We start from the raw sequence: 27,215 nt of genomic DNA on the forward strand, positions 1-27,215 counted from the left end.
GCTCCAGGCTCTGAGCCGTCAGCACAGAGCCCGACGCGGGGCTCGAACTCACGGACCGCGAGATCATGACCTGAGCCGAAGTCGGCCGCTTAACCGACTGAGCCATCCAGGCTCCCCCCAACAACATGTTTTAACAAGCTCTTCCAGCGAGTCTAATGCACACAAGTTTGAAAATCATAGATTTAGGGTAAAGTCAGCTTTGCAGTTCATCAAAAAGTCATGGTCTGAGTCCTTAACTGTTAGGCATCAGAATACAAATGAAAATTGTTAATCTACTGAATTTATCTGCCAGGCACTCTCCAATGTTATCTTCCAGACTGCCCACAACTCCATGAGATGGTTGCTTGCGTCCGTGTTTTGTAGAGGAGGAGGGTGTTAAGCCGCAGTCGGATTCATTCCCACAAGGAAATCAAACGTGTTTTTAGGAGAATATTTTATACAAAAGCCCGATTGCGCAGAGGACGGGTAAGGGCTACCAGAACAACCAGCGGGAGCTCCCTGAGGACCTACCTATCACAAACTCTTGTCTCTAGCACCCTCAGCCCCCCAGGCCTCGTGCACCAGGGTATTGAGCCCAGCTCTCACCGCGCCACCAAGTCGCAGGCGCCGGTTGGGACAAGCGTTACCGTGGAGACAGGCGCGTGGGCCAGGCAGGTCTCGGGAGAGGCGGAAGTAGGTTGTGGAAGTGTGGGCGGCCATTTTGAAACCGGGCAAGAGGGGCGGGACTGGAGCGGCCAAGTGACGGTTGACCGGTTTTAACTAAGTGACTGGTACCGCGGGGCGGTGAGAAGAGGGAGGTGCCTGGGGCCACCCCAGGGAGGGATGCGGGGGGCGGGGGGCGGAGAGAAGGGGAGGGAGGGGGGAGGCGAGAAGGGGAGAGGCAAAGCAAGGGGAGGGGAGTCCAGGGACCGAGCATCGGAGGGGAGGGGAGGGGCGGAGAAAGGGCGGGGCGACGAGCAGGAAAAGGCTAAGCCCAGAAGCGGAGGGATGAGTAGGGGCGAAGCTGCAAGAGGCGGGGCGTAGAGCCGGTCGCTGTCCAGGGCATGGAAAAGTGTCGTGAAAAGAGAGAGTGGGGTGAAAAGGTGTCGCGTCTCGGGGGGAAGGTGAGGATAGAGAAAGTGCTGACCGACAAGGTAGCGCCGGGGTGGAAGGAGAAAAAGGTGCAGGGCGAGGAGAAGGCGCGGGGCGAAGGGAAGGCCAGTGGCGAGAAGAGATCCCAAGGCAAAGAGAGGGTCTCTAAGGGGGATGGGCGTGGCTTTAGGAGGGGGCGGGGCGAGGGGCAGGATCGAGAAGAACAGCTCTCCAAGGACCAGGGGAAAGGGCGGGTCGATAAGGAACGGGTCGAAGAGCTAGGATGGGTCGAGGAACAGGGGCGCAACAAGGCGGGGAAGCAGAGGGAGGAGCAAACTCCAGGAGAGAAAAAGGGGCGGGGACAGGGAAAGGGGCGGGGCGTGGGGAAGGTCTGGGCCGAGGATCCGGAGAAGGGAGAGGCTAGATACAGGACTCGGTACCAGGGTAGGGCCCGGGCCAGGAGAAAGGGGAGATGCGAAGAGATGTGGGGGGGCGGGGCAAAAAGTGGGGGCGAAACCAGGTGCAAGTGCAAGTGCAGGTGCACGACCAGAGGGAGCAGCAGGACTGGAGAAAGTAGGTGGGGCACAGACAAAGTCAGAAACAGTAACCGAGACCCGGTGAAGAGTAGGGGCCAGATGCAGAGCGGAGGCGGAGCAAAGAACAACTACAGGGCGAGGTTAAGGGGTGAAGCGAGGAGGCGAGGCGAAACCAGGAGCAGGGGCGTGTCCAGGAGCAACAGTAGAGGAGGGACCTGGACTAATAGTAGAGGTGGGATCCAGAATAGGAGCAGATACAGCACCTTGGTCAGGCGCGAAGTCTGGAGTAGAAGCGGAGCAGGAAGCAAGTGCAGGGGCGGGGCCAGAAGCAAGATCAGGGGCGGAGCCAGAAGTAAGAGCAGGGGCGGGGCCAGAAGCAAGAGCAGGGGAGGGGCCAGGAGCAAGAGCACGGGTGGGACCAGGAGAAGGAGCAGGGGTGGGGCCAGAAGTCTGAGCAGAGGTGGGGCCAGGAGCAAGCGCCAGGGGAAGCTCAGGAGCGTGGTAGCATCTCAGAAGACGGCTTTCCGGCGCAGTCTTGCTGGCGGGTGTTGACCCCCCCATTCTCCAGGTTCGAGCCACGTTGCGCGCTGCCCCGCGATGTACCCTGCTGGCCCCGCGTGGCCGAAACTCCGAGTCCTCCGGGCCATGTGGGCACTACTGGCGGTGCTATTGGCACCGGGGAGGCTGTGGGCGAAGGAAGATATCCAGGAGTGTATCTGGCACGTTGTTCTGATCAAGTTCGAGGCGGTAGGCGAGGAAGGCAGGAGCGACCGCTTTTTTGATCTAGAGCCCCTGGAGACGCTGGACAGTGTGTTCAGCCTGCTGGTGGATGCACCCACCGACCAGAACGAGGTGAGGGGACTGGGGTCAGGTGAATGGGAGAGGTCATGGATCCGCACCCCACTGGGCTCTGGACATTTGCCCAACCTCTTCTTGCAGAAATACCTGGGCTTCCCATACTACCTAAAGATCAACTACTCCTGCGGTGGAGAGGTGAGTGCAGCAGAGGTGAACTCATTTTGTGTGGGCTCAGTTTCCCCAATCTGTAACATTTTAATAGTGGTGGCACCACCAGACCCTGGGGACCCTAAGGATTCAAGAAGATTCCCAGTATCCCACAAGACACATAGTAGGTGCTCAAGTAAGCTTGTTTTTTTTTGCCATTAAAAAAATCGAGATGTAACTCACATAAATTCAACAGTTAAAGTGTGCAATTTAGTAGTTTTTAGCATATTAACAAAGTTGTGCAAACGTTACCATTATCTAATTCCAGAACACATTCATCACCCTAAAAAGAAACCCTGTACCCCCTTCCTCCAGCTTCTGGAGACCACTAATCTCCTTTCTGTTCCTATGAATTTACTTATTCTGGACATTAAATGTGAACGGAGTTGTACAATAGGCAGCCTTTTGTATCTGGCTTCTTTCACTCGCATGTTTTCAAGTCTCATCCATGCTGTAGCATATATCAGTATTTCCTTTCTATGGCTGAGTAATATTTCATTGTAAGGATGTGCTACATTTTGTTTATCCATTAATCAATAGATATCTGAGTTATCTATCTTTTTGGCAATTACGAATAATGCTGTTATAAAGATGTGTGGTACAAGTTTTTGTGTGGACATATGTTTTCAGTTCTCTTGCTGGGTCAAATGTTAACTGTTTCACTTCTGAGGAACTGCCTGATTGTTTTCCAAAGCCCCTGCACCATTTTACATTCCCATCAGCAACGTATGAAGGTTCTAGTCTCTCTAAATCTTCACCAACACTTGTTCATCTTTTGGTTATAGCCAAAAGATGTGGGTGTGAGGGGGTATCTCATTGCGGTTTTGATTTTCATTTCCCTCATAACTACTGATGTTGAACATCTTTTCCTATGCTCACTGGCCACTTCTCTATCTTCTTTGGAGAAATATCTATTCCAATTCGGTGCCAACCTGGGTTATTTGTCTTTTTATTGTCGCATCGTAAACTTCCTCTATGTATTATGGATACTAGTTCCTTATCAGATGTATGATTTGTAAACATTTTGTCACATTGTGTGGGTTGCCTTTTTACTTTCTTGATGGTGTCCTTTAAAGAACAAAGGCTTTATGTTTATTGAGATAGAATTCACATACCATAAGATGGCACCAAAGTTTTTGACCTTGATGAAGTCCCATTTATCAGTATTTTCTTTTGTTGTTTGTGCTTTTGGTGCTGTCTAAGGCTATGCCTAGGTCATGAAGATTTACTCACGTGTTCTAAGAGTCTTTTCATTTTAGCTCTTACATTTAAGTCTCTGACCCATTTTGTGTTACTTTTTGTGTATGGTGTGAGGTAGGGGTCCAGCTTTTGCATGAATATCCAGTTATCCCACTACCATATGTATAAATGAATTGTCTTGGCACCCTTGTCAGAAGTCACTTGACCATAACTGTAAAGGTTTACTTCTGGGTATAATTCTGTTCCATTGCTCTGTATGCCTGTCCATATACCAGTATCACATAGTCTTGATTACTGTAGGTTTGTAGTAAGTTTTCAGATCAGGAGGTTTGAGTCCTCCAACTTTGTTGTTCTTTTCCAAGATTGTTTTGGCCCAAGTAAGCTTTTTGTGGACAGTGGAGGGTTGTGGCCTAGAAGCGAAGTTTTGGTGGCAGCAGGCCGGGGTTTGAATCTGCCATTGATTTAACATTTCCTTGGAGGAAGTGTAGCATGATAGTTAATACTGTGGGCTCCAGAGCTGGGCTGCCCGTGTTCAAATCCCAGCTCTGCGACCTAATAACTGTGTGATCTCTGGCAAATTACTTACTTCTCTGTACCAAAGTTCCCTCGTCCTTAACAAGGATGCAATAATGATCATACCCACTCGACAAAATGATTAAATATGTGACAGCCACTGAGCGCAGTGCCTGGTTCATAGAAAGGGCTCCGTGAATGCTAGCAACAAGTTTGTAGAGTGTGACCCTGGGCAGACAGTTTTACTCCACGAATCTTCTCTCCTTATCTGTAAAAGTGTGATAATAATACTTTTCTCTGGCCATTCAACACCTTCAATGAGTCAGATTCTTTTTTTTTTTTTTTAAACAACTTGGGGGATATAATGATTAACAACATGGCTAGATTTTTCTTATGGATTCAGGCTACCAGGGAAGCGATCGGCAAATAAATACATAAGATAATTTCTGGAGAGTCATCAGGGTGAAGAAGAAAATAAAATGTCCTATGTTAGAAAGGAGGGTGTTACGGGGTGGTTGGAGAAGGTCTCTGAAGAGGCTTGAACAGAGACCTGAGTGATGAAAAGGATGACCATGCGGAGACTTGAGGGAAATATCCCAGGTCAGGGGAATGGCTAGTGCGATGGCCCCGAAGAAGGACAGAGGCTGCTGTGTGTGAGGAGTCATGAGTGAGGGGACAGTGGGAGGAGGTGGGGCAGGGAGGTGATGAGGGCCTCGTGAATCACAGGGAGGGCTCGGCTTCCACTCTGAGTGAGATGGAGCCCGTGAGGAGGTTCTGAGCAAAGGAGGGCCCGATGGGACTCCGGCGTTCCCAGGCTCCCTCCTGCTATGTGGGAGTGGGTGGGCAGGGCAGGGGCAGGGAGACAGTGAGGAGGCTGACTCAGGGTCTAGGCAGGAGTTGAGGGTGGACAGGACCAGGGTCACTGCCGACAGGAGATCCCTGCCTCACCAGCACCTGCTACCCTGTGGTTGAAAAACTCGGAGATAGGGCCGGGACAGGTACCGTTGGCAGGGTTGACAGGGGCCTGGCCGAGGTATTCCTCGGGATAAAGGGCTGTGCAAAGGTGGCTGGACCCATTAAGTCTCTCTCCCTGGTCTCATAGGCCACCCCCTGCCCACAGCGTCTTGAATGCACCTTTTTCTTGGGGCTGCCTCCAAGCCTTTGTTCATGCTGTTCCACACACCTGGCACACCCTTCTCCTTCTGTCCTTTCTTCTGCATCCTAAGCCCTGACTGCCTTTCTCCACCCAGCGAGGGTCCTGGCATTTCCAAGAGCTGGCCCTGACTGTCTCCTTCCCCTCCTACCCCCCCCCCATTCCTTTCTGTGTAACTGCCCCATCCCCCCTCACCCACAGGCCCCGGCCACCAAACCTGGCTATCCTCTGACTGGTGGGGATGGCAGAGTCAGATTTCTACAGGGGGGCTAAAGCCTCAAGGGTGGGACTGGGACCCCTGGAGTGAGGGAGGCTCATTCCCACTTTCTCATTTGTGCACATCCCATGCCACCACTCTCTGAGTGTTTCCTACATCCATGTCCTGTCTGAGGATGATGGCCCTGGCCTCACCTCCTCCAGGAACACCTACTGACTCCCTTCACAGCCCCTGGCCCCTCTGCCTGTCTCCTAGCCTGGTCTGTCACCTCCCCAGCACACGGCCTACACCTTGTTCTCCGACCTTCCCATGGTGGAGACTGTTCTCCCACCCAGTCCGAGAAGATGGGCTGCTAAAGGTGGGCTCAAGGCAGGGGTACCCAGAACCTCTCTTAAAGACACATTTGCGGGGCCACCTTGCCCTCAGTCCTCCGAGGCCCAGGTCCGCAAAGGCCACCTGACAGGGCTGAAGCCCTTGGTGCTGGTGACCTTCCAGTCCCCAGTCAACTTCCATCGCTGGAAGATAGAGCAGCTACAGATCCAGATGGAGGGAGCCCCCTTCCGCAGCAAAGGTGAGCCTGGAGGGCACCCGGAGGGGCCGTGGCCTGGCAAGGGTGTGGGGAGCTTGCTGGGGGCCTCAGCAGGAGGCTGATGTCATCAGAGGGGCCCGTGGCCTGGCGGGAGCATGGAGGTTTTAGGGGGCCGCGGTGGGGTCTGTCACCTGGAGCAGGGACACGAGGAGTTACAGGGAGATCCCAGTGGTCTGCGGCCTTGGTGGGGGGCCACTGGGAGGCCCGGCAGCCTCAGTGCCCACTTCCTACCAGCAGAGCGGTGCAACGCAGAGGAAGTGTGTGCCATGAGCTGGTACACGCCCATGCCCATCAAGAACGGCAGTGTGGTCATGTACGTGGATGTCAGCAGCAATGGCCTGGGGCCCTTCATTCAAAATAAAAGGTGCCCTTTCCCGAGTCCAGGGCAGCGGGTAGACTCTGGGAGGGTCCTCCTAATCTCCAGATCCCCGAAGAAGCCAGGAGGAGACCAAAGGGAGGGAGCAGGGTAGGGAGGTGGTTGTGAGCTATGGCAGGAGCCCCTGAAACTGGAACCCTCACCTGTGCCCTGCCCCACCCCTGCTGCCAGGTTTCACGTGAACATCAACGGCTTCTTGCAGAAACAGCAAGATAACACGCTCCAATTCACTGTGGGAAACGAGGTGAGGGGCCCAGGTGGTAGAGAAACGTGGTAGAAAACGTGGGTTAAAGACAGTAGGCCAGGGCCCCAATTACTTCCCACACAAGCGGGAGACCCCACTTACAGAGTGCTCACTCTATGCCCGGCCCCCGGTGGAGTGCTCCACTAAATACGCAATCACCTTCGGTCTTCGCAATGACTCCGGGAGGGAAGGTACTCTCACAAACCCATTTTCAAGAGGAGAAAACTGAGGCCCCAAAGGGATGGAGCCATTTGCCCACAGTCTGTCAGCACATGGAAGGAGACTTGAAACTGTGTCTGCCTGTCTCCTGCACCCATAGTCTTTTTATTTTTATTTTTTTTAACGTTTATTTTTGAGAGTGACAGAGTGTGAATGGGGTGGGGGGGAAGCAGAGAGAGAGGGAGACACAGAATCTGAAGCAGGCTCCAGGCTCTGAGCTGTCAGCAGCGAGTTGGATGCGCGGCTTGAACTCACACGCTGGGAGATCATGACCTGAGCAGAAGTCTGACTCTTAACCAACTGAACTACCCAGGCGCCCCTCCTGCATCCAGAGTCTTGATCATGGTGCATCCATCCATTCATTCATTCAGCAGTTCATTCGGTGAACACACAGACCCAGATAGAGCTGAAATTCTAGGGGGAGAGACAGACACCATATAGCAAACACGCAATCAAGTAAATTCCAGAGTAGATGAGAAGGTGGTAAGTGCTCTGGAGAGCGTTCAGAGGCAAGGGGATTAGGTCTGTGCAGGAAAGGATTGCACAGTTAATGGAATGGTCAAGAAAGGCACAACCGAGAAGGTGGACATTTGAGTAAAGTTTCGGAGGAAGAGAGGAAGGAAGCACGTAGATAGTTGGGGGAGAGCATTTCATATACACGGAGCAGCCAGAGCAAAGGCTCGGAGGTGAGCATGTGCCCGGGGAGCCTGAGAAGCAGTGAGGAGGCCCACGTGGCTGGGAGAGAGCGAGCCAGGGGGAGAGCGGTGGTGGATGGCGTCAGGGAGGTGACAGGGACAAATCGCGTGGGGCCTCATGGGTCAGGTGAGGACTTTGGCTTTTACCCTAAATGAGATGGAGCCATGGAGGGTAGGCGGAGTGTTGAGCAGCCCTCCCGCCCCCCCGCCCCCCTCCCCCGGCAGATCTTCAATCTGATACCCCGGTACTTCATCAATGTCCCGTCGAGGCCCCTGTGGCACACCGTGGACCAGACACCCGTGCTCATCCTGGGTGGCATTCCCGATGAGAAGTCCGTCCTGTTGACTGACACCAGCTTCACGGACTTCTTTCTCGTGGAGGTGAGTGGTGCAGGGAAGGCGCTGGGCTGGGGCTTCTTGAAGGTGCTGGGCCTCAGCCCTTCCAGAGTGGGCCCCGGAGCTGTGGAAAGAGTCCCTGAAGCCATAGCAGCTCCCACGAGAGGCAGAGAGCGTGAAGGGAAGACACAAGCCTCTGCCGCCAGACCCTCTGGCTCCAGATCCTGGCTCGGCTCCCCGCTGGCTGTGTGACCCTGGGCCAAGTGATCTCACGTACCCAAGCATCATGCCCTCTGGGTCCATCCATGTTGTCACAAGTGGCAAGGTCTCATCTTTTTATGGCTGCGTGATATTTCACGCACATATGCCTGTGTGTGTGTGTGTGTGTGTGTGTGTGTGTGTGTGTGTGTGTGTACCACGTCTTCCTTATCTGTTCATCTATGAACGGACCCAGACTTCTTCCATATCTTGGCTATAGTAAATAATGCTACAATGAAACATAGGGTACGTATATTTTTTCAAGTTAGTGGTTTCATTTTCTCTGGGTAAACAGTAGGCAAATTACTGGATCATAGGCTAGTTCTATGTTTCATTTTTGGGGGGCCCTCCGTACTGTCTTCCACGGTGGCCGCACCCTTGTGGTTTTGATTGGCATTTTCCCAATGGCGAGCGACGGTGAGCACCTTCTCGTGTGTCTGGCCGTTGTGTGTCGTCTAAAAACATCTTTTGAGAGTCGGTTTGTTGTTGGTGTGTTGTTGGTTTGTTTGAAGCAAGTGTTTGAACCAACACACTGCATTTGGTTAAGGCTCTGGTACTCTTCCACCGGTACGCCTGCATCCCACTCCACCCGCTTCCCCTCACCGACCGCCTTCTTTTCAAGCAGCGAAAGCACCAGGGCTTTCATCCTATGGGATCTGGCCGCTGGCTTCTTCATGGAGTGGATGCACTTGCTCCTCTGGCCCCTGTGTGGCTCAGGCTGCCGTAAATAACAACACCGCAGACCGTGGGGCTTAAGCAAGAACTTACATTCTCACCGTTCCGGAGGCTCGGAAGTCCAAGATCAAGGTGCCAGGAGAGGCCTCTCCCCGGCTGGCAGCAAGTGCTTATATGGCCTTCTCTCTGTGCGCACGAGAGCAACCAGAGAGATCTCTGGTGTCTCTCCCTCTTCTCACGAGGAGACCAGTCCCAGAGGATTATGAGCCCACCCTCGTGACCTCAGGGAACCTTAACTATCTCCTTCATGGCGGGGTTAGAAATTGGGAGTGGGGACGCAGTTCGGTCCATAACGCCCCATATAGTTTCTGCCCGGAAACTGGTGTGGGGCTCTAGAAGCGTGATGGATTTTAGTTCAGCCTTTTAGGCAACAACGCTCCGCTGGTGGCGCTTTCCCACCGTTAGTGAGCATCGCCAGTGCTAGCGATTGGTCAGTGAGCTCAGATAGCGTCAGCCCGACAGCCAGCCGTGTTCAAGGTAAAATAGGGTCGTTTCACATGTGCCCCCGAGCCAAGCATGCGATCTTTGGGATCCACATAGGTGCAACCCCGGCCGTGACCTGGGGGACTGAGGTTGTTTTGCACCGTTGAGTATGTTGTGCACTGCCAAACTCTGGGGAGAACACAGAGTCCCAATTGGCTCTGACCTGGGTCACCTGCTTGTCAGGTCACCCTTGTCAGGGAAGCGCGGCCACAAGGTACTACTTGACGGTGAGCAGGGAGGGAGCCCTGGGGGCGGGTGTCTGTGTCCATCCCAGGCAGTTTTCAGAGCAGCTGTGTCCCCTGAAGGCAGGCCGTGGGGGGGTGGGGGCAGCCGAGGCAGGCCTGCTCACCGCTGACTCTGACTCCCCTCTCCCACAGTTGAACATTGACAGTTGCTGGGTAGGCTCCTTCTACTGCCCTCAGGCCAGTTTCACTGCCACCATCTGTGACGCCATCGCCACCGAGAGCACTCTCTTCATTCGGCAGAACCAGCTCGTCTACTACTTTACGGGCACCTATGTCACCCTCCACGAGAGCAACCAAGGCAGTGGTGAGGGGGTCCCTGGCATCTCAGGAAAGGGGTCCTGCCTGTGGGAGTCCCAGGGGGGGCGCCTCAGGGAACCCATCCACTGGATGCCCCCGGGACTGGACTTGCCGTGGGTGGGGAGGGGGGCGTCGGAAGGACTCTCCAAGGTCCTTAATGGTCACCACCCACCCTATATGGCTTTTTCCTACCCTCTATATGCTAGTGTGAGGCTTTCCTCTGGACCTGTGAGCGAGCAGAGGGTAGAGGGAGGTGTGAGAGGGAAAGAAGGGAGCAGAGAGAGAGAGAGAGACATGTGCGTGCACACACACACACACACACACACACACACACACACACACACAGTGTCAGAAAGGCAGAGAGAGACATGCCAAGAGAGATGCATAGCAAAAGAGAAGTTGGGGAGGTGCCTGGGTGGCTCAGTCAATTAAATGTCTCACTTCAGCTCAGGTCATTATCTCACGGTTCATGAGTTCGAGTCCCTCGTTGGGCTCTCTGCTGTCAGCACAGAGTCCATTTGAGGTCCTCTGTCTCCCTCTCTCTCTGCCCTTACCCCGCTTGTGCTCTCTCTTTGTCTCTCTCTCAAAATAAATAAATAAACTTAAAAGGTTAAAAGAAATTTGGGGGATGGGAGAGAGGCCGGGAGGGTCAGAAAGGCAGAGAGAAAGTAGGACGGGCAATTGCAGAGGAAAAGCCTGAAGGAGACTGATCATGAGGAAAAACAGAGACTTTTGATTCAGCCTTATCTTTTATTTATTTATTTTTAACATTGATTTGTTTTTTGAGAGAGAGAAGAGAGACAGAGTGCGAGCGGGGGAGGGGCAGAGAGAGAGGGGGACACAGAATCCGAGCACAGCCTTATCTTTTAAATGATACCCAACCTTTCTAGTTCTTCTCAGCTTTCCCCCCTAAGTGAGGGATGTCACTTTATAGGGTTACAGAAACTCGTATTATAACCTGCATTTCATTAGTTAAGGCCCGTTCCCAACAGCTTCATTTTTCTCCCTCTCTCACTTAGGACATTGACAGTAGGACGAACCAAATTAAAATGGACTTAAGTCAAAGAAAGGGGTGCTGGGGCTGCTGGGTGGCTCAGTCCGTTATATGTCTGACTTGATCTCAGCTCAGGTCTTGATCTCACAGTTGTGAGTTCAAGCCCTGTGTTGTGCTCCCTGGTGGGCATGAAGCCTAAAGACAGACAGAAAGAAAGAAAGAAAGAAAGAAAGAAAGAAAGAAAGAAAGAAAGAAAGAAAAAGAAAGAAAGAAAGAAAGAAAGAAAGAAAGAAAGAAAGAAAGAAAAGAGAGAGAGAGAGGGAGGGAGGGAAGAAGGAAGGAAGAAAGAAAGGAAGGAAGGAAGGAAGGAAGGAAGGAAGGAAGGGAGAGAGAGAGAGAAAATAAAAAGGAAAGAAGGACAATGAGAGAGAAAGGGAGGGAGGGAGGAAGAAAGAAAGAAAGAAAGAAAGAAAGAAAGAAAGAAAGAAAGAAGAAGGAAGGAAGAAAGGAAGGAAGGAAGAAAGGGAGAGAGAGAGAGAAAATAAAAAGGAAAGAAGGACAATGAGAAAGAAAGGGAGGAAGAAAGGAAGGAAGGAAGGAAGGAAGGAAGGAAGGAAGGAAGGAAGGAAGGAAGGAAGGAAGAAGAGAGTGTTTTTGGCTTCAATAGGTGCACTTGATTTCAGGTACAATTGGATCTAGGTGCTCACTGTAGCTTAAACAGACCCCTCCTTGTGATAGCCTTGGTGATTGCCCCCCTCCACCTAGCAACTGTGGCCTTCTACCCTTTCAGGGGCTCCAGGAAAGAGCATCTCTTTGTTAGTGGTTGGGAGCCAGGACTGTCTCTGATTTGTCCGGCATGGTCACATGCTCAGTTGAACCCACTGCTCTGGCCAGGGGAATACAAGGGCGGGGTTAGACTAATCTATACATCGTGGACAGAGTATGAGCAAGACAGATTTACTGAAAGGTACTGGACCCTATGCCAGGGGCCCCTCAGACACCGCACGGAATAGCCATTAAGGCCGTGGAAATATGGATGAGGGTCAGGTCCCAGGTCTATAGACATGGGTCTGAGGTTCCGTGCTGGCCCCACACAGGGAGCTGGGTTCGTGTGTTGGCCAACGAGTGCATCAAGAAGCTGTGCCCTGTATATGCCCATAGCAATGGCTCAGAGTACGTCATGGCCCTCACCACTGGCAAGCGGGAAGGCTACGTCCACTTTGGGACCATCACAGGTAAGGGATGGGGCCTCTGGCGGCCCAAGAGACCAGTCCATACCCTGGCATCTGTGAGAATTCCAACCTCTAGCGCTCATCCCTCACCAGGCACCTTCAGGAGGGGTCCCAGGCTGGAGGTTGTCCCTGTGAGTGGGAATGGGTTCATGCATTTATAGGGGTGGGACTTGGGTGTGTTATGTATCTTTCATGACGTGTGTGGCTTCAAAGGACAGAAGCCCAAGCCAAAAATCATCTAGGCATAAAGAATTTGTAGACTTAAATAAGTGAAAAGGCTAGAGTCCAACTTCCGGCATGGCTAGATCCAGGGGCCCCCAGGGTATGTCATCAGGATTCTATCTCTTGGCAAGGTAGCGCAGCACAGCGATTACAGCACACGTCTGGGGAGAGATCGCTTGAACACACCCGACCCAAGTCACCTGTGGCTTTGGACAGGTGACTTAACCTCTCTTTTTGGTCTCGTTTTCCTCATCTGCAAAATGGGCCTAAGGATTATATTGGCACCTGCCTCATTGGGTTGATGTAAAGATTAAATAAGTTGGCGTGTGTAAAGGTCTTAGAACAGTGTTAGGGACATGGTGGCTGCTCTAAAAGGGTTTATTATTATGAACCCTGAGATTTGGCCTCATTCTCAGGTAGCTACCCCTCTCCTGGGAGCTAAAGATGGTCCCAGGAGCTCGGGGCTCACACGTCCCCGCAGGTGGAGTCACCCCAAAAGAATGAAAGCAGCCTCTTCCATTAGCTCTAGCAGGAATCCAGGGTGTACTCTGATTGGCCCGTTCTGGGCGTGTGCCCGGACCTGAGCCAGTTACTGTGGCCAGAGACAGACCTACTCTGGTAGGTCAGGTGTGAGTGAGGGACAGGTCAGGGTGAGACCTGCCCCCCTGAAATCCCAAGGACTAAAGGGGGCGGAGGCACCGGCACCAGGCCACCCTGGAGACCTGGCGTGGTGGGATGCCGGATGGGCTGGGAAGGGCCTGAGCACCGCCCTGCCCTGCTCTGCAGATGGCCGCGTGTCCTTCGAGTTGCTGCCCCGGCAGCGGTCTGTGTGCGAAGGGTTACAAGGTACCTAGCTCCCAGAGACCTCTGCGGCGGGCGGGTGTGGGGATCAAGGGTGTGGCAGAGCAGGGAAGGGGGGGAGAGGTCTGTGTGAAGAACGGTGTCTTGGGAGGGGTGGAGAGTCACAGGGAGGGGGTGAGGGTTACGGAGACCAGGGAGAGGGGCGGGTCCAGGGCTGCTCTGAGCCGGCCCCCTCCTACCCAGTTATGAACTGCTCCATAATTTGGGCCGTGTTCATTGCTGGAGACTACAATCTACTGCTGCTGGTGCAGATGGAAGACCCCACCACCAGGAAGTATTTCCAGGTGGTCAGCTACGACCTGGGTAATTGGGATGCTGTTGGGGGGCTGAGTGGGAAGGGGCAGAAGCCCAGATTGTGAACCTCCTGCCGGTCTGTGGGATCCGTGCTAAGGCAGACAGCGGGGCCTGGGTAAGGGATAGTGGTGGAGAACTGACCTGGTGGGATGGAGAAACAGAGGAAACCAATGTGACTGGAACAGAGGGAGACTAGGGAGGGCGGGAGATTGGAGACGGGAGCAGAAGTCAAATCTGAAAGGGCCCAGTGGCTCACAATAAGGAGATGTAATTTTATTTTACCTGAACAGAGAATAGGGCTGCCAGGTACAGTTGTGCAGGCTGCACACTGTACTCTCCAGCCAAGAAGTCAGAGGAGGCAAGTCCTGTGCCCTGACATAGGCATTTAAAGAAGCCCTAAGGGCTAACAGGCCCAGATGAGAAGCCACTGGAGGGCTTTTGGGAGGGGGTGGGAGGCTGGTGACTTGCCCAGTTTCAGGTTTTGAAAGCTCAGAGCCTCAGGAGGTTTTGCCGTGTTCTCCCCCGGTTGTAGTCGGTAATCACCTGGCCATCCTCTACACCATCCCGGAATTCATCCCTGACGGTAGGAGGGGAAGGCAGGGGGGCCTGAAAAGTGGATGAGGGCCAGGAGGGACCTGGATGGCCCTCCCCTCACTGCTGTGTCCACTCTGCCTCTCCCCCGGCCAGCTAGGGGCCTGGAGTTTCTGATGCTCCTAGGGACAGAGTCTCATACCACCTTCCTGATGGTACCCAAGGGCATGTTCTACAACCAGTATAGCAACCTGCTGTATATCTGGGGCAACTTCCTCCTGCAGAGGTACGAGGCCAGACGTATTCTGCCTTCTCAGCCCCATTAGGGCGGGGGTCCTTTCTGAAGCCATCAAGTTGTCAGAGCATGCCTAAATTCAGAAGTTACCGGGATTGGGATGGGGGACACACGGGCTGCGGGGGTGGTTAGGGCTAGGATGGGGAAGCTGATATTTTAAAGACCTGAGAGGCCTTTCTTAAATGAAACCTGATGTTAAGGACCCAAGCTGTGTGAAAGGCACTGTCTGGGGGAAAGGTTCGGACACGTTGCACCCCTCAGGAACTTAGGGGCTGTTGGCAAACCGCTGGATGGGCCAAATGCTCCTGTCTCCAGATGGGCGGGTCACCCAGAGGCTTGAGAGCAGGACCTGGAATCCCAGGCTTCCTTGCGTGTTCTCCTGAGGCTGGCAGAGAGCTGAGTAAACAGTTCTCGGGTCATGTTAGGCCTGGAGTTGGGGGAAGCAGATATCCTCCAGGGGCCTCGCCTGGGTGTCCCTCGCTCCCGTCTCTGCCCCCGCAGCTATAACTATGAAAACTTCATCTACCTGGCGGACTTCCCTAAGGAGCAGTCCATTAAGTACCTGGTCAACTCGTTCCGTGGGGACATGGCTATTGTCACAGAGACTGAGGAGGTGGGGTACCCTGCTCCTCTCCCCAACGGTCTCCCTTCTCCCTCTGTCAGGGGAAAAGGGTTCAGGGGAGGAAGTGTCCTCAGGGATCCCGCGGAAGGGCAGCGGAGGACCCTGGAACTCAAAGAGAAGTGGTGTTTTCTTCCAAAGTCTTTCAGCAGAGTTAAAGACCCAGAGTCCTGATCTGATTTCCACAGAGGGCCCTCTTTCTTTCCATCATGTGGTTCATTTCATAAATATTGAGTGCTCACTGTATGCCTGACCCAGCGCCAAGGATACAGTGGTGACTGGGTCAGCCGTGGACTTGCCCTCAAGGGTCACAGGCCAACTGGGAAGACAGAGTGTTTCCCAGAAAGTAACGATTCAGGGGAGGCAGGGCTGCAGTGGGGAAGATAGTATCTCAGGACAGATGTTCAGAAAGGGGGTGGGGCCCAGCTTCCAATTCAATCTGTGTGTGTGTGTGTGTGTGTGTGTGTGTGTGTGTGTGTGTGTGTACACCTAGGAGGGCTTCAAAGAGGAGGCTGCGTGGAGGAGGGACATCCTTAAGGTTGGACGGACTCCTCCAGGCTGAGTCTCAGAAGGGGATGAGGTCTAGAGTCAAATGTGTTGGGGGGGGGTGGGTATCAGTGCGGAGATGGGAAACTGAGGCCAAGGGGATGGTGGGTCCCTGGAGGGTGCAGAATGAGGAGAAAATAGGGCTTGCCCCTAGGAACCCTGGCCTGCAGGGGTGTATACATTAGAAATGCTTCAGTTTCAAGTCACAGCCACTCCAGCCAACGAAACGTTGGAGACAGTTATGGCGAGCAGGGGCTGGAAGCAGGGGTGGCTGGGTTGTGGGAAGTCGAGATGGCATTATAGAGAGAAGGTATGCGAGCTTACCTGGCCTCACCCCCAGAGAATGGGGCCACCACGCTGGGCGGAGAGGTGGGGCCAGAGGTCCCCGCGGCCCTCACACATACCCACCTGGCTGTCGCACCCCAGATCTGGTACCTCCTGGAAGGCAGCTACCGGATGTACAAGCTGTTCCCATCCAGGGGCTGGGAGGTGCACATCAACCTACAGGTGATGCACCAGTCCTCCGTCTACACTCCCAATGAGACCATGGTCACCCTCTTCTATGAAGACACCAAGCTGTACCAGGTGCCAGGTGGGGGGGGGGGGGTGTCACGTGGGAACATGGGGGAGCCTCAGGGCGGCTGGCTGACACCAGCTTACCCGGCCCTGCCTTCCTGCCGCAGCTAGTGTATCTGATGAAAAACCAGCAGGGCCAGCTTGTCAAGAGGCATGTGCCCGTGGAGCAGCTCTTGATGTACCAGCAGCTCAGTAATCACTACTCCTTTGAGCGGCAAGGGTGAGAAGATACTGGACCACAGAGCTGGGTGCGGCCCACACAAAGCCCCTATTCCAGGAGAGAGAGGGAGCCACCCCCAGGGCTGTGATGGGGGAGCTTAGGGTCTCTGGAGGCTCCAAGGAGGGGCCTGACTGAGACTGAGGGCGGTGGGAGCATCAGGGAGAGCTTCAAGGAGGAAGAGGTACAGGAGCTGTGAGCTAGAGGGTGAGAAAGAGTTAGCCAGGGGACAAGATGGAGAAGGGGTTCCAGGCAGGAGGGGCCATATGTGCAAAGGCCCTGAGGAGGAAAGGTTGGGCGTTCAAGACTGAGAGAAAGTACAGTGCAGACAGAGTGCGGTGCTGGTGGCAGGGTGGACAAGGTGAGCCTGGTGGTCACAGGGAGGGTCCTGGGGAGCCATGATGGCACTAAAAGGAGGGACTGCATGGCCAGATGCAACTGCATTCAATAATGATCTATCTGGTCACCTGAGAGGAGCCCGGGAGGCAGCTGGGAAAGGGGTCAGGGAGAAAGGAGGTGGAAGAAGGCTTGAGTTGGGAATGGGGAGGAGGTCTAGGAGAAGGTCCAGAATGCCCGCCTGAGGGACCCAGGGACGTCCCGGAGAATCTGTCCAGGGGCACCGGGGGCTGAGGCTGAGCAGGAGGGTCAGGGCTGGATTAGACCCGGATGGCAGCGCAGCGATGGGAGGCGGACCTGGGGGGCTCGCGGAAAAGTCAGCCGCCCCCCCCCCGTCCCCCCCGCCACCCAGGAGCCACCTGACGCTCTCCTTCACCAGCTTCTGTCCGTTCTCGGTGATGCGCCTGCGGGACCTGCCCAACCCGCAAGTCTACTCGCGCCAGGAGCGCTACCAGGCGCGTCCGCCGCGCGTCGTGGAGCCCTCGGGCTTCCACAGCGAGAACTCGCTCGCAGTCTACCAGGGGCTCGTCTATCACCTGCTTTGTCTGCACTCCGAGTACCACAAGGTGGACCCCTGGCGGGGGCCGGGTCTGGTCCGAGGCGGGGTGAGGAGGCTTAGAAAGCGAGGGCTGCGTGGCTGGAGAGGCCGGAACCGCCTGGGGGAGTCTGAGGCTAAGGGGGCAGGGGGAGCGGGCGAGCAGGGCCTCGGAGAGGTGGCTCTAGGAGTGTGGCTGCGGCGTTGGACGTAGGGCTCGGGGGCAGGCCAGGGGCTGTGAGCTTCGGCTTTGGGTTAGCCGCCGGCATGCCGCCTGCCTGGGGACCGCTGCCCCCGCTCACGGTGCCGGTCGTCCCCGCAGCCGTACGCCGACCCGGTGCACGACTCCACCTGGCGCTGGTCGAACAAGAAACAGGACCAGGTGCGTGGAGAGGGCTGGGAGTCGGGGGCGGGGGGGAGCGGTGTCCGCCGTCCGGGTCTGATTTTGCCCCACATCTGGTCCTCCAGGATTACTACTTCTATCTGGCGAGCAACTCGCAGAGCCCGGGGAACGTGTACATTGACATGGCCAGCTACGAGAAGATCTACGACCTCAAGGCCGACTACGAGCTGCCCGAGCGCATCTTCCTGGACAAGGGCACCAGCTACGTCTTCTCCGTCTTCCTGAGGGTCGGGGGGCAGTCGCTGGAGTTCACACCCGAGCGCGGTCTGTGGCGGAGGCCGGAGCGGAGCTCGAGGGGCGGGGTCTGCGAGCCCAGGGGGCGGGGTCTGGGGGCGGGGCGGGGCCCTAACCCCTCCCGGTGCTTGCAGTGCTCACCTCCGAAGAGCTGAAGAGCACAGTGGATCTGGGCGTGGTGCTGGCCGACCCGGGCTGCATTGAGGCGGTGGTGAGACAGAAGTTCCTCATTAACCGCAACTCGGTGCTTTTCCGGGTGAGACTACGCGGGGAGGGCGTGCCGAGGTGGGGGCGGAGCGACCGGCGCCGGGCACCTTTCGAACCGTCCCCGGGTCCTCAGGCAGGGTTGTTGACGCCTTCGTTTCTGCCCCCAACCCCAGGTTACGCTCAGTGATAAAAGGTCTTGCTTTGACCAGGGCCTTAGTGGACATCACCTCTTGGAGACCTCCATGTTGCTCAAGGTTCGGTCCAAGTCTGGAGGGGAGGGATACGGGAGGAGGGAAAAGACCGAGCCCGCGGGGCCCGCCATCATCACCGGCTCTTACCCACAGGTGGCGGGAGCGGTCGGACATTGCTTCCAGAACACACACCAGGGACCCCGCATGCAAGTATTGGACTTTGGGAGTACTGGGCCCTGTGCCAGGAGGGAAGGGATTGGGTCGAGACCCAACAGGACTGATTCTGAGTCTCCCCTGGGAAATCCCACTAATGCATTCATAATTTCTTCCTTTTCGTTCATTCAGCCACCCACACATCCACTCACTCTTTTCATCCACTCATGTTTGCAGAAAGGGCTGCCTTTGTGGTTGTATAGATTGCACCCAGGCTTGTATGTTCCTTCTAATATTTTTCTGCAGGGGCAATAAAGCATCTGCAACACAGGACTTTTGTTCCCAAATGGCACAAAGGAGTCATGTGAGCCAACTTGGCCCTTCTTTCACATGTGACTCTTCATTTCCCCACTCACATGTGCGTTCTTCACTCCATGGGGTCCTTAGTTCCTCGCTTGCTCACACATGCAGTGTCCCTTTTGCACAGAGACAGACACTGAGTAACCCAAGGAGCTAGTAAGTGGTAAAGGAGGGACTTCACCCAGATGCTTGTTCTCACCCACTTCCTTGCCCACTCACCAGCAGACAGACTTGCTGCTCCTCCCTCCTGGCTTGGTATATGGCCCAGAACAGTAAAGTGGGGGTTGTAGGGGTGCCTGGGTGGCCCAGCCAGTTACGCATCCAACTCTTTTTTATTTTAATTTTTTTAATGTTTATTATTTGAGAGAGAGAGACAGACAGAGCATGGGCAGGGGAGGGGCAGAGAGAGAGGGAGACCCAGAATCTGAAGCAGGCTCCAGGCGCTGAGCTGCCAGCACAGAGCCCAACGTGGGGCTCGAACCCACAGACCATGAGATCATGACCTGAGCATCCAACTCTTGATTGCCGCTCAGGTCAGGACTCACAGTTTGTGAGTTTGAGCCCCACCTCAGGCTCCGTGCTGACAGCTCAGAGCTTACTTGGGATTCTCTCTCTCCTTCTCTCTCTGCCCCTGCCCTGCTCATGCTCTCTCTCTCTCAAAATAAAGAAATAAACTTTAAAAAATTTAATAATGAAAAAAAGGTTGTAATAGCCCCCAACTCCTTTGCAGGGAGGGAGGAGAGCAGGGAGGGGTGGCTGACCTCAGCATCCAATAAGTGTTTCCTGATATCCTTAGTGATATCCGTTATTTTCCTCTTTATCATAACCCCAGAAGGTCAAAGTTAAGGTCCTTATTTTTGACCCAACAGATTCCTTCTGGGAATCTAATCTGTAACATACTGTTACAGCAAAAGGTTGGAAACAACCTAAATGTCCACTAATAGGGAAGTGGTTAAATAAATCAGGGTGCATCCATGCAATGGAAAACTATGCAGCTGTAAAAAAAAAGTTGGGGGGCAGGGGAACAAAGATCTCCATATACTGATATGGAATAGTCTCCAAAACATATTTTATTCTTTTTTTATATTTTATTTATTTTTGAGAGAGAGAGAGACAGCGAGCACAAGCAGGGGAGGGGCAGAGAGTGGGGGGACAGAGGATCCGAAGCGTTCTTTGCTAACAGCAGTGAGCTGGATGCGGGGCTCGAACTCACACAACCATGAGATCGTGACCTGAACTGAAGTCCGATGCTCAACCAACTGAGCCACCCAGCCACCCCAAAGTGTTTTTAGTCTTAAGAGAAAAAAGCAGGGTACAGAACAGTTTGTATAAACTGGAGGAGGTTAATTGAGAGCATATATTCACACTGGCTTTTATTTGCATGAAGAAAGTGGGAAAATAAATGAGAAAGTCCTTATAGTGGTTTGCTCCCCTGGGGATGGAGGAGAGGCAGGACAGTTGGGGAACAGGAATGGAAGTGAAACTTTTCACTGTGTGTGTGTGTGTGTCCATGTGACCATGTTACCCATCTAAAAATTAAAGTTTAAAGAAAACCTATCAGTACTTTTTTTAACAGAATATTTATTATTTATTTTGAGAGAGAGAGAGAGGGAGAGAGAGAGAATCCCAAGCAGGCTTTGCGCTATCAGCATGGAGCCCAATGAGGGGCTCGAACTCATTAACCGTGAGGTCATGAGCTGAGCCAAAACCAAGAGTCAGCCGCTTTCAACCTACTGAGCCAGCCAGGCCCTCCAGAGGGTGTGTGTTTGGAAGTCTTGGAGCCTCTCTCTGGTTCCCAATGCTGGGGAAAAAAATGGAGACTGAAGGTAATTGATGAACCGTGGGTCCCTGATCTGTAAATATGTTGGATGAAGGAAAGAACAAATTAATTTGCACATAATAGGTGCTCAATCGGGGCACCTGGGTGGCTCAGTTGGTTAAGCATCCGATTTCGGCTCAGGTCATGATCTCAGGTCATGATCTCACGGCTCATGAGTTCGAGCCCCGCGTGGGGCTCTGTGCTGACGGCTCAGAGCCCGGAGCCTGCTTCGGGTTCTGTGTCTCCCTCTCTCTCTGCCCCTCCCCCACTCGTGCTCTGTCTCTCTCTCAAAAATAAATAAACATAAAAAAATAGGTGCTCAATCAAATTTGGCTGGATGAATAAAGGCTGGGAGCATCTCTCAGCAGGTCCCAGAGATGGGCCTCCCTCCATGGGGGAACAGGCTGGCGTCAAGGGGGTAGACCGGGAATAGATTTCACTTGGTGCACACAGAGCTTATGCATTCCTTCCACTGGTGCTGGCTGAGTGCCCACCACATGCCAGCATTGTTTTAGGTGCTGGAATTAGAGCCGTGAACAAAACAGAATTCCCGGCGTTGTGAAGCTCGTGTTCTGGCGAGGGAAAGTGTATTTGTTTCCTGGGGCTGCCGTAACAAATTACCACAAGTTGGAGTGCTTATTCTGTCCCAGTTCTGGAGGCCAGAAGTGTGAAATGAGGGTTGGTTTCCTCTGGAGGTTCCAAGGGAGTCTCTGTTTGCATGGCCTCTCTCCTGGCTTCTGGTGGCTGTTGGCAATCCTTGGCTTCTAGATACATCACTTCCCTCTCTGCCTCTGTCTTCACAAGGCATTTTCCTTGTGTGCCTGCATCCAAATTTCCTTCTTCTTCTTCTTTTTTTTTTTTTAACTTTTTGAAAAAGTTTATTCATTTCTTTTGAGAGCGAGAGAGAGAGAGAGAGAGTGTGTGTGTGCGCGCGCGCGTGCACGTGTGTGGGAGGGGCAAAAGTCAAGGGAGAGAGGGAACCCCAAGCAGCTTCCCCACTTCAGGGCAGAGTCCAACGTGGAGCTCGAGCTCACGAACCGAGAGATCGTGACTTGAGCTGAGATCAAGAGTTGGAGGCTTAACTGACTGAGCCACCCAGACGCCCCTAAATTTCCCTCTTCTTATAAGGATGCTGATCTTTGGATTAGGGCCCAGCCTAATCTGATGTAACCTCATTTTAACTTGATTACACCTGTAAAGACCCTATCCCAAATTAGGCCACTCCGGCAAGCACCAGATCAGGAGTTCAACATATCTTTTTGGGACACACAGTTCAACCCACAGCAGAAAGCCAGACAATAAGGAAGAGAAACAAAAGATATTGTGTGTCAGAGGTGATGAATGGTTAGGGGGAAACAAGCAGGCAGGGAGCATGGGGGAGATTAGCATTTTGGGCGTCTGGATGGTATAAGGGTAAGAGAGAGAGAGAGAGGTTTCTAGGACAAGATTTTAGCCTGAACATGGAGGGATGAGGTACCATTAACAAAGATGGGTTGTGGATAAACTGAATCTGAGATGCCCATTAGACCTCCCAGTGAGTGAGTGGCTGAGAGCGGTAAAATCTTGGGCCCAGGCCTAGCATGGGAAGTGCTGCTTCCTCTATGGCCACCAACCCCTCTCCAGTCACTGTCAAGCCCAGGCCACAGTCTTTGGATGCCCATGTCCCTTTGGCGCTTGGATAGAACCCTTGGACCCTACCCCCGAAATGGGCCAGAGGCTGTTCATTCTGAAGACAACGTCATAGGAATTCCCTGACCCCTGACCCCTATCCTGGGCTCCGCTTCCCTCATATATCCCAGGCTCCTCCCCGTTCTCTTTTATGAGAATTCAGGCCCAACCTGAGCCCGGTGCAGTCCGCCTAGGGGTCGGCCGCTCCACAGGTATGGGTGTTAGTGGTTTTGCGCGTCTTTTGCTGGAGGCAGCCGGAACCAACCTGTCTCAGTTCCCATTCCATCTCTACCATCACAGGCCTAGCTTTGGGTGAGGAATAAATGGCTTGACCTCTCTGTGCCTCACTTTTGCCATCTCTGAAATGGAGATATTAATACTCCACCATGCCAGGCTTGTTTTGAGGGTTGAATTTGAGTTCGAAGTGCTGGGAACATCACCCGGTGCCTTGTACACATTAAGACCTACATGAACTTTTGCAGTTATTAGACTATTGTTTTAATAATAATAACGATCAGATGGCAATGGTGAGGGTGAGCCTGGCAGGAAGTGGTCCTGTTGGGGGGGAAGGGTGTCCTCCCCATCCAGCTCCCCCCCCCAGGGCCGTTCTGCTCCCACTTAGGGCAACTTGATGGTCCCAGTGCTTATCGGCTGCCCTCCGGGCAAGCGCCTGGCCTTCGACATCACCTACACCCTGCAGTACAATCGTCTGCAGAACAAACACTACTTTGACTGCGTGAGGGTGGACCCCGAGATGCCCTGCTTCCTCTTCCGTGATGGTGCGTGTCCAGTCCCCTCGCCTCATTTGTTCACTGTCCTCTGTCCCCAGCACTCGGCCGCCTTCCCTCACCGCTTGCTCACCTCCTCACTCCTCCTCCGCTCCTCCCCTTGGTCCTCTCCTCTCTCCTTCCTCCCGTCCATCCTGCACTTCTCCAGCCAAAAGCTAATTTCTTCGCCTCCTGGTCTCCCTCCGACCCCACAGTCTTCTACCCTTTCTTCTTGATCCAAGACTTGGTGACGGGAGATTCGGGCAGTTTTCAGGGCAGGTAAAGACATAGCCAAGCCAGCGACTGACGGGCGTTGTGGGGGGGGGGGGGGGTGTGGGAGTGGGTAGGGGGACAGAGTGCGGGCTGGATGGTAGAGGTGACGCAGGACTCCGGACACAGAAGCCAGTCCCCGCACCTCTTGACCTGGCAGCTATGTGCTGAAGGTGGTAGGCGGCGGGCCCACCCTGGACACCATCAGGGAATACAGCGAGGAGGAGATTTACCGCTTCAACAGCCCCTTGGACAAGTAATTCCTGTGGGCCGGGGCCCTCCTCCTGCAGACCTCTCTTGCTTCCCAGCCACAGACCTCACCCTTGCTGCAAGCGTCACCTACCTCGGTGCCACCTACCTCGGTGTCTGGGGCCCTGCCCCAGGAGCAGGCTCCTACGCTTGCCCCGCCCACTCCACTTCGTGAGGCCCCGCCCCCCTGAGGCTCCCCCTACCCCTTCCCTCCACCGCTTACAGAGCCAGCCTCTCTCTGCACCTGCGGGGAGACGGGGCTCCCCTCTCCCCGCCCCCCTCCCCAACTAAGGTTACACGGTCCTGCACAGGACTCACAGCCTCATCTGGACCACCAAGAACACAACGACCACCAAGGACTCGGCCTTTAACATCATGTCCCATCAGAGCTTGGGCATCGAGTGAGTCCACGGCCTGGCTGCTGGTCCCTTTATCCCCCACCTGCCCAGAATCTGCCTGGGCTTTGCATCCCTTCTGCCTCTGGGAGATCTTTTGAGGCTCAAGCCCGGCTGACCGTCTTCGTGTTCCTCAAATGGGGCTGACTGTCTGCAGTGCTGGGCCCTCTTACTCTTTCTTTAGGCCTTAGTTCAGATGTCCCTTCATGGGAGGTGGGGGGCTTTTCTGACCATTCTGAATGGGGTGTTGGCTCCCACGTCCTCCTGTATTTCCCCCTTCTCACCCTCACGTCTCTGCTTGTGCCTGCCCCATCTGAACCTGACCCCTCTCGGCTGTCACTGTCTCTGGTGTGGTCTGTCTCCCTCATAGGTCCAGGTCCTGATAAGACTAAACAGTATTTGTTGAATGAGACAATGAGCAAATTCATTCATTCAGTCACGGTAGGCATGTATTGGGATTTGAATGGCGGTCATGATGAATGAGGAAAACAATGGAGGGACAGATTAGTATATAGGGACTCAACAACGATTTTTGATTCAGTGAAAGGAAGAAAATGGTGCCATGAGCAAATGAGGGAAGTGAATGAATGAGTGGAGCAACAACTTTCCCCTAGTCAGTATTCAACTTGCATTTATCAAATAAATGAATAAAGGAAAGAATAAATGAATGGAGATGTGACTTTGTGCCCAGTAGGCACTCAAGGTATATTTGTGGGATGAAGGAATGAGAGCAGCAAGGAATAAACAAGGACTTGGCACATGATAGATACGCAATCCATACACTAATGGAGGAATCACAGATGGAGACTTTAAGACTGGAGGAAATGAGTGAGTCAACAGCCTGTCACGTGGTAGGCACGGAGTCAGTCTTATTGGATGAACGAATGAAGGAGCGAATCAAGGAAGAAGGAATGAGGTCGCACCTCCTCTGGTGCTCACCCAGAGTTTGTGGGCTGGAGGGAGGAATCAGAGGTTGGCCTGTGCTAAGCATGATTTGTGTCGCATGTTGCCTGAACGCGGGTCCCCAGGTGGCTGTGTCTGGAGAACTCCCCATGCTATGACACCATTCCCCATACCATCTTCGCCCCTGAGTTCTTCTTCAAGGTGCTGGTGAGCAACAGGTGAGCCAGGCTTGTGTCCCAGCGAGACTTGGGGGCTTCCTATGGGGTGCCCGACTCCTGCCCCAGGCCTGAACCCCGTGCCCCCTCAGAGGCGTGGACAAGAGCACATACTGTGACTACCAGCTCATCTTCCTGCTGCACATCCATGGTCTGCCACTCAGTGCCAAGCGGGCCTTCTTCATCCTCATGGTGAGTGGCTGCGAGGAGCTGCCCTGCTGGGGGAATGGGGCTCTGAGGCCGCCCAGCCAAGCCTGTCGTGCGGCGTCTGCAGGTGTCATCCAGCGTGTTCATCGGTCTGGTGACCCTCTACATCATCTTCTGCCTCCTGTTGCCTGTTATGGTGAAGGCCTGGAACAGCCTCCGCTGGAAGATCAACAACATCATCATGTCAGAGTCCTACTACACCTACACTTCCCCTTCTAGAAATTGCAGTGGGACATCTGAGACCAGATCCACGGTCAGCTCCAGAGTCGGCTCCAGTGACAGTTCCAAAGTGGCAGAGGCGAACCAGCGTGCACCTGAGCAAACCTGGAAGAAGAAGCCGTTGGTCACCTGAGCCACTTGCCTGCCCCCATCTCCACCCGTGCTCTTCCCTCACTTCCTGGGCCACCTTGGAAATGCATCTATCACCCATCCCAGGCCCTTTTTTGTTTTGCGTCAATTTTCACTTCTTCAGACCTAAATCCTCATTTCAGGATTAGCCGTGGGCCCTTGTAAGGACTCACGTTCAGTTAGTTTGTACCACACGGCCGTATAGGTCATTAAAGTCAAAATCCTTCTGGGCCACCTGGTAAATAGCGGCTTGTGTGTGTTCCTGTCGACTCCGCCCCTCCTCGGGAGGCCTGCAACCTCCCTACTCTCCAGCAAGGTCTTCTGTGACCCAGGCGTGTTGCTATGGCTTGCAGTATGTTCTGACTGTTCAGTGCCCAGGTTTAGTGCTGGTCATTAAATCTTTTGAGTTCCAATCTCTATTTAGTGTCTAGCTTAAGGAGGGCACTCTGGAGAGGTTAGGATTTTTTATTTAGTTGCAAGTAGCAAAAATTTCACTCAGATGGCCTACATAGAAATGGTAATTTATGGGTTTTAATATAGGCTTCAGGTCAGTTTGATGTCAGTTCAATGTCTATAGGACTCTGGTTCCATTTCTCTGTAGCTTTCCCTGACCTTCCCTTCTCTGAGTATGGTCTCTAACCTCAGGCTCGCCCCCCTCACAGTCTGAGGCTGCACATCTGCATATTTTATTGTCCAGAGGAAGAAGGGGGTGGAGCCCAACATTCCTAGGCAAGTCCCAGTCAGTCACTCAGATTGGATGGGGGTGGGTCCTGAGCTTACCACTTTACTACTGACGCTGCCAGAGGTTGAAGCCAATTGGAGCCCACCCCTGGAGCTGAGGGCAGTCCCACCCTAACCTCTTGATTAAGTGTGAGGAAGGACAGTCCTTGTAAGGAAAATGCGCTATCAGGAAGGGAAAAGACCAAAAGGCAAAACACCAAAAGCCAAAAAACCCAAGAAAACAACTGCACCTTGTACCCTACCCCCTGTCCACCTAACAAGCTCAACATCAGCTTCCCCAGAGATCTTGGGTGAAGTGACTATGGAGGCTCTCTGACCATACCCCTCCACTCCCCTGTCTGGGAGTAGAGGCCCAGGGGACGCATACTCTGAGGGGCATTAGGGCAGACAGCTGGACCAGCTTGTCCGTGATGAGACAGCATAGCTCCAGAGCAGGCAAGGCCACTGAGGTCATGTTTTGGAGCTTGGAAATTATCAGGGGAGTACTCAGAGCTGAAAGGCCAAAGGATATGGTTAGATGTAGAAAGATACTCCTGTAGAGGACAGCTCAGACTGGAGCAGAGATCCCAGGGAGGCAGTAGTCCAGAGACCTGGG

At 53.8% G+C, this 27,215-nt stretch overlaps 1 protein-coding gene across 15 annotated transcripts; it reads left to right on the top strand.

The window, feature by feature from the left end:
- Positions 1 to 26,122, top strand: CATSPERG (catsper channel auxiliary subunit gamma). Of its 15 annotated transcripts, XM_086689640.1 has the most exons (29): positions 1 to 770; positions 2,176 to 2,459; positions 2,547 to 2,600; positions 6,122 to 6,266; positions 6,519 to 6,648; positions 6,832 to 6,904; positions 8,044 to 8,199; positions 10,008 to 10,179; positions 12,264 to 12,401; positions 13,407 to 13,466; positions 13,665 to 13,784; positions 14,254 to 14,358; positions 14,463 to 14,592; positions 15,103 to 15,214; positions 16,193 to 16,351; positions 16,450 to 16,562; positions 17,308 to 17,560; positions 17,813 to 17,872; positions 17,959 to 18,157; positions 18,262 to 18,383; positions 18,508 to 18,588; positions 18,679 to 18,735; positions 23,148 to 23,304; positions 23,508 to 23,571; positions 23,723 to 23,818; positions 24,123 to 24,212; positions 25,235 to 25,327; positions 25,417 to 25,516; positions 25,599 to 26,122. In XM_086689640.1, the coding sequence occupies exons 2-29, from the start codon at positions 2,205 to 2,207 to the stop codon at positions 25,881 to 25,883; spliced, it is 3,579 nt and encodes a 1,192-aa protein (XP_086545766.1). In that variant the 5' UTR covers positions 1 to 770; positions 2,176 to 2,204; the 3' UTR covers positions 25,884 to 26,122. The 15 variants fall into 15 exon arrangements, 14 of the variants coding, with proteins under 14 accessions (XP_086545766.1, XP_086545778.1, XP_086545769.1 ...); XM_086689643.1 differs by lacking the exon at positions 1 to 770 and having other exon boundaries at positions 2,044 to 2,459; positions 18,262 to 18,338; XM_086689642.1 differs by lacking the exon at positions 1 to 770 and having other exon boundaries at positions 2,045 to 2,459; positions 17,308 to 17,521.
- The last annotated feature ends 1,093 nt before the right edge of the window (positions 26,123 to 27,215 follow it).

This window comes from Puma concolor, chromosome E2 (genome assembly GCF_028749965.1).
Source record: "Puma concolor isolate L17-30 chromosome E2, mPumCon1.1.hap2, whole genome shotgun sequence".
Taxonomy (NCBI): Eukaryota; Metazoa; Chordata; class Mammalia; order Carnivora; family Felidae; genus Puma; species Puma concolor.

Bases quoted from the DNA above. Each gene is read 5' to 3' on its own strand.
- CATSPERG (XM_086689640.1), top strand. From the start codon at position 2,205: ATGTACCCTGCTGGCCCCGCGTGGCCGAAACTCCGAGTCCTCCGGGCC. The intron at 6,267-6,518 runs GTGAGCCTGGAG...ACTTCCTACCAG, and splicing joins AGCCCCCTTCCGCAGCAAAG to CAGAGCGGTGCAACGCAGAG. The intron at 17,561-17,812 runs GTGAGGAGGCTT...TCGTCCCCGCAG, and splicing joins CGGGTCTGGTCCGAGGCGGG to CCGTACGCCGACCCGGTGCA.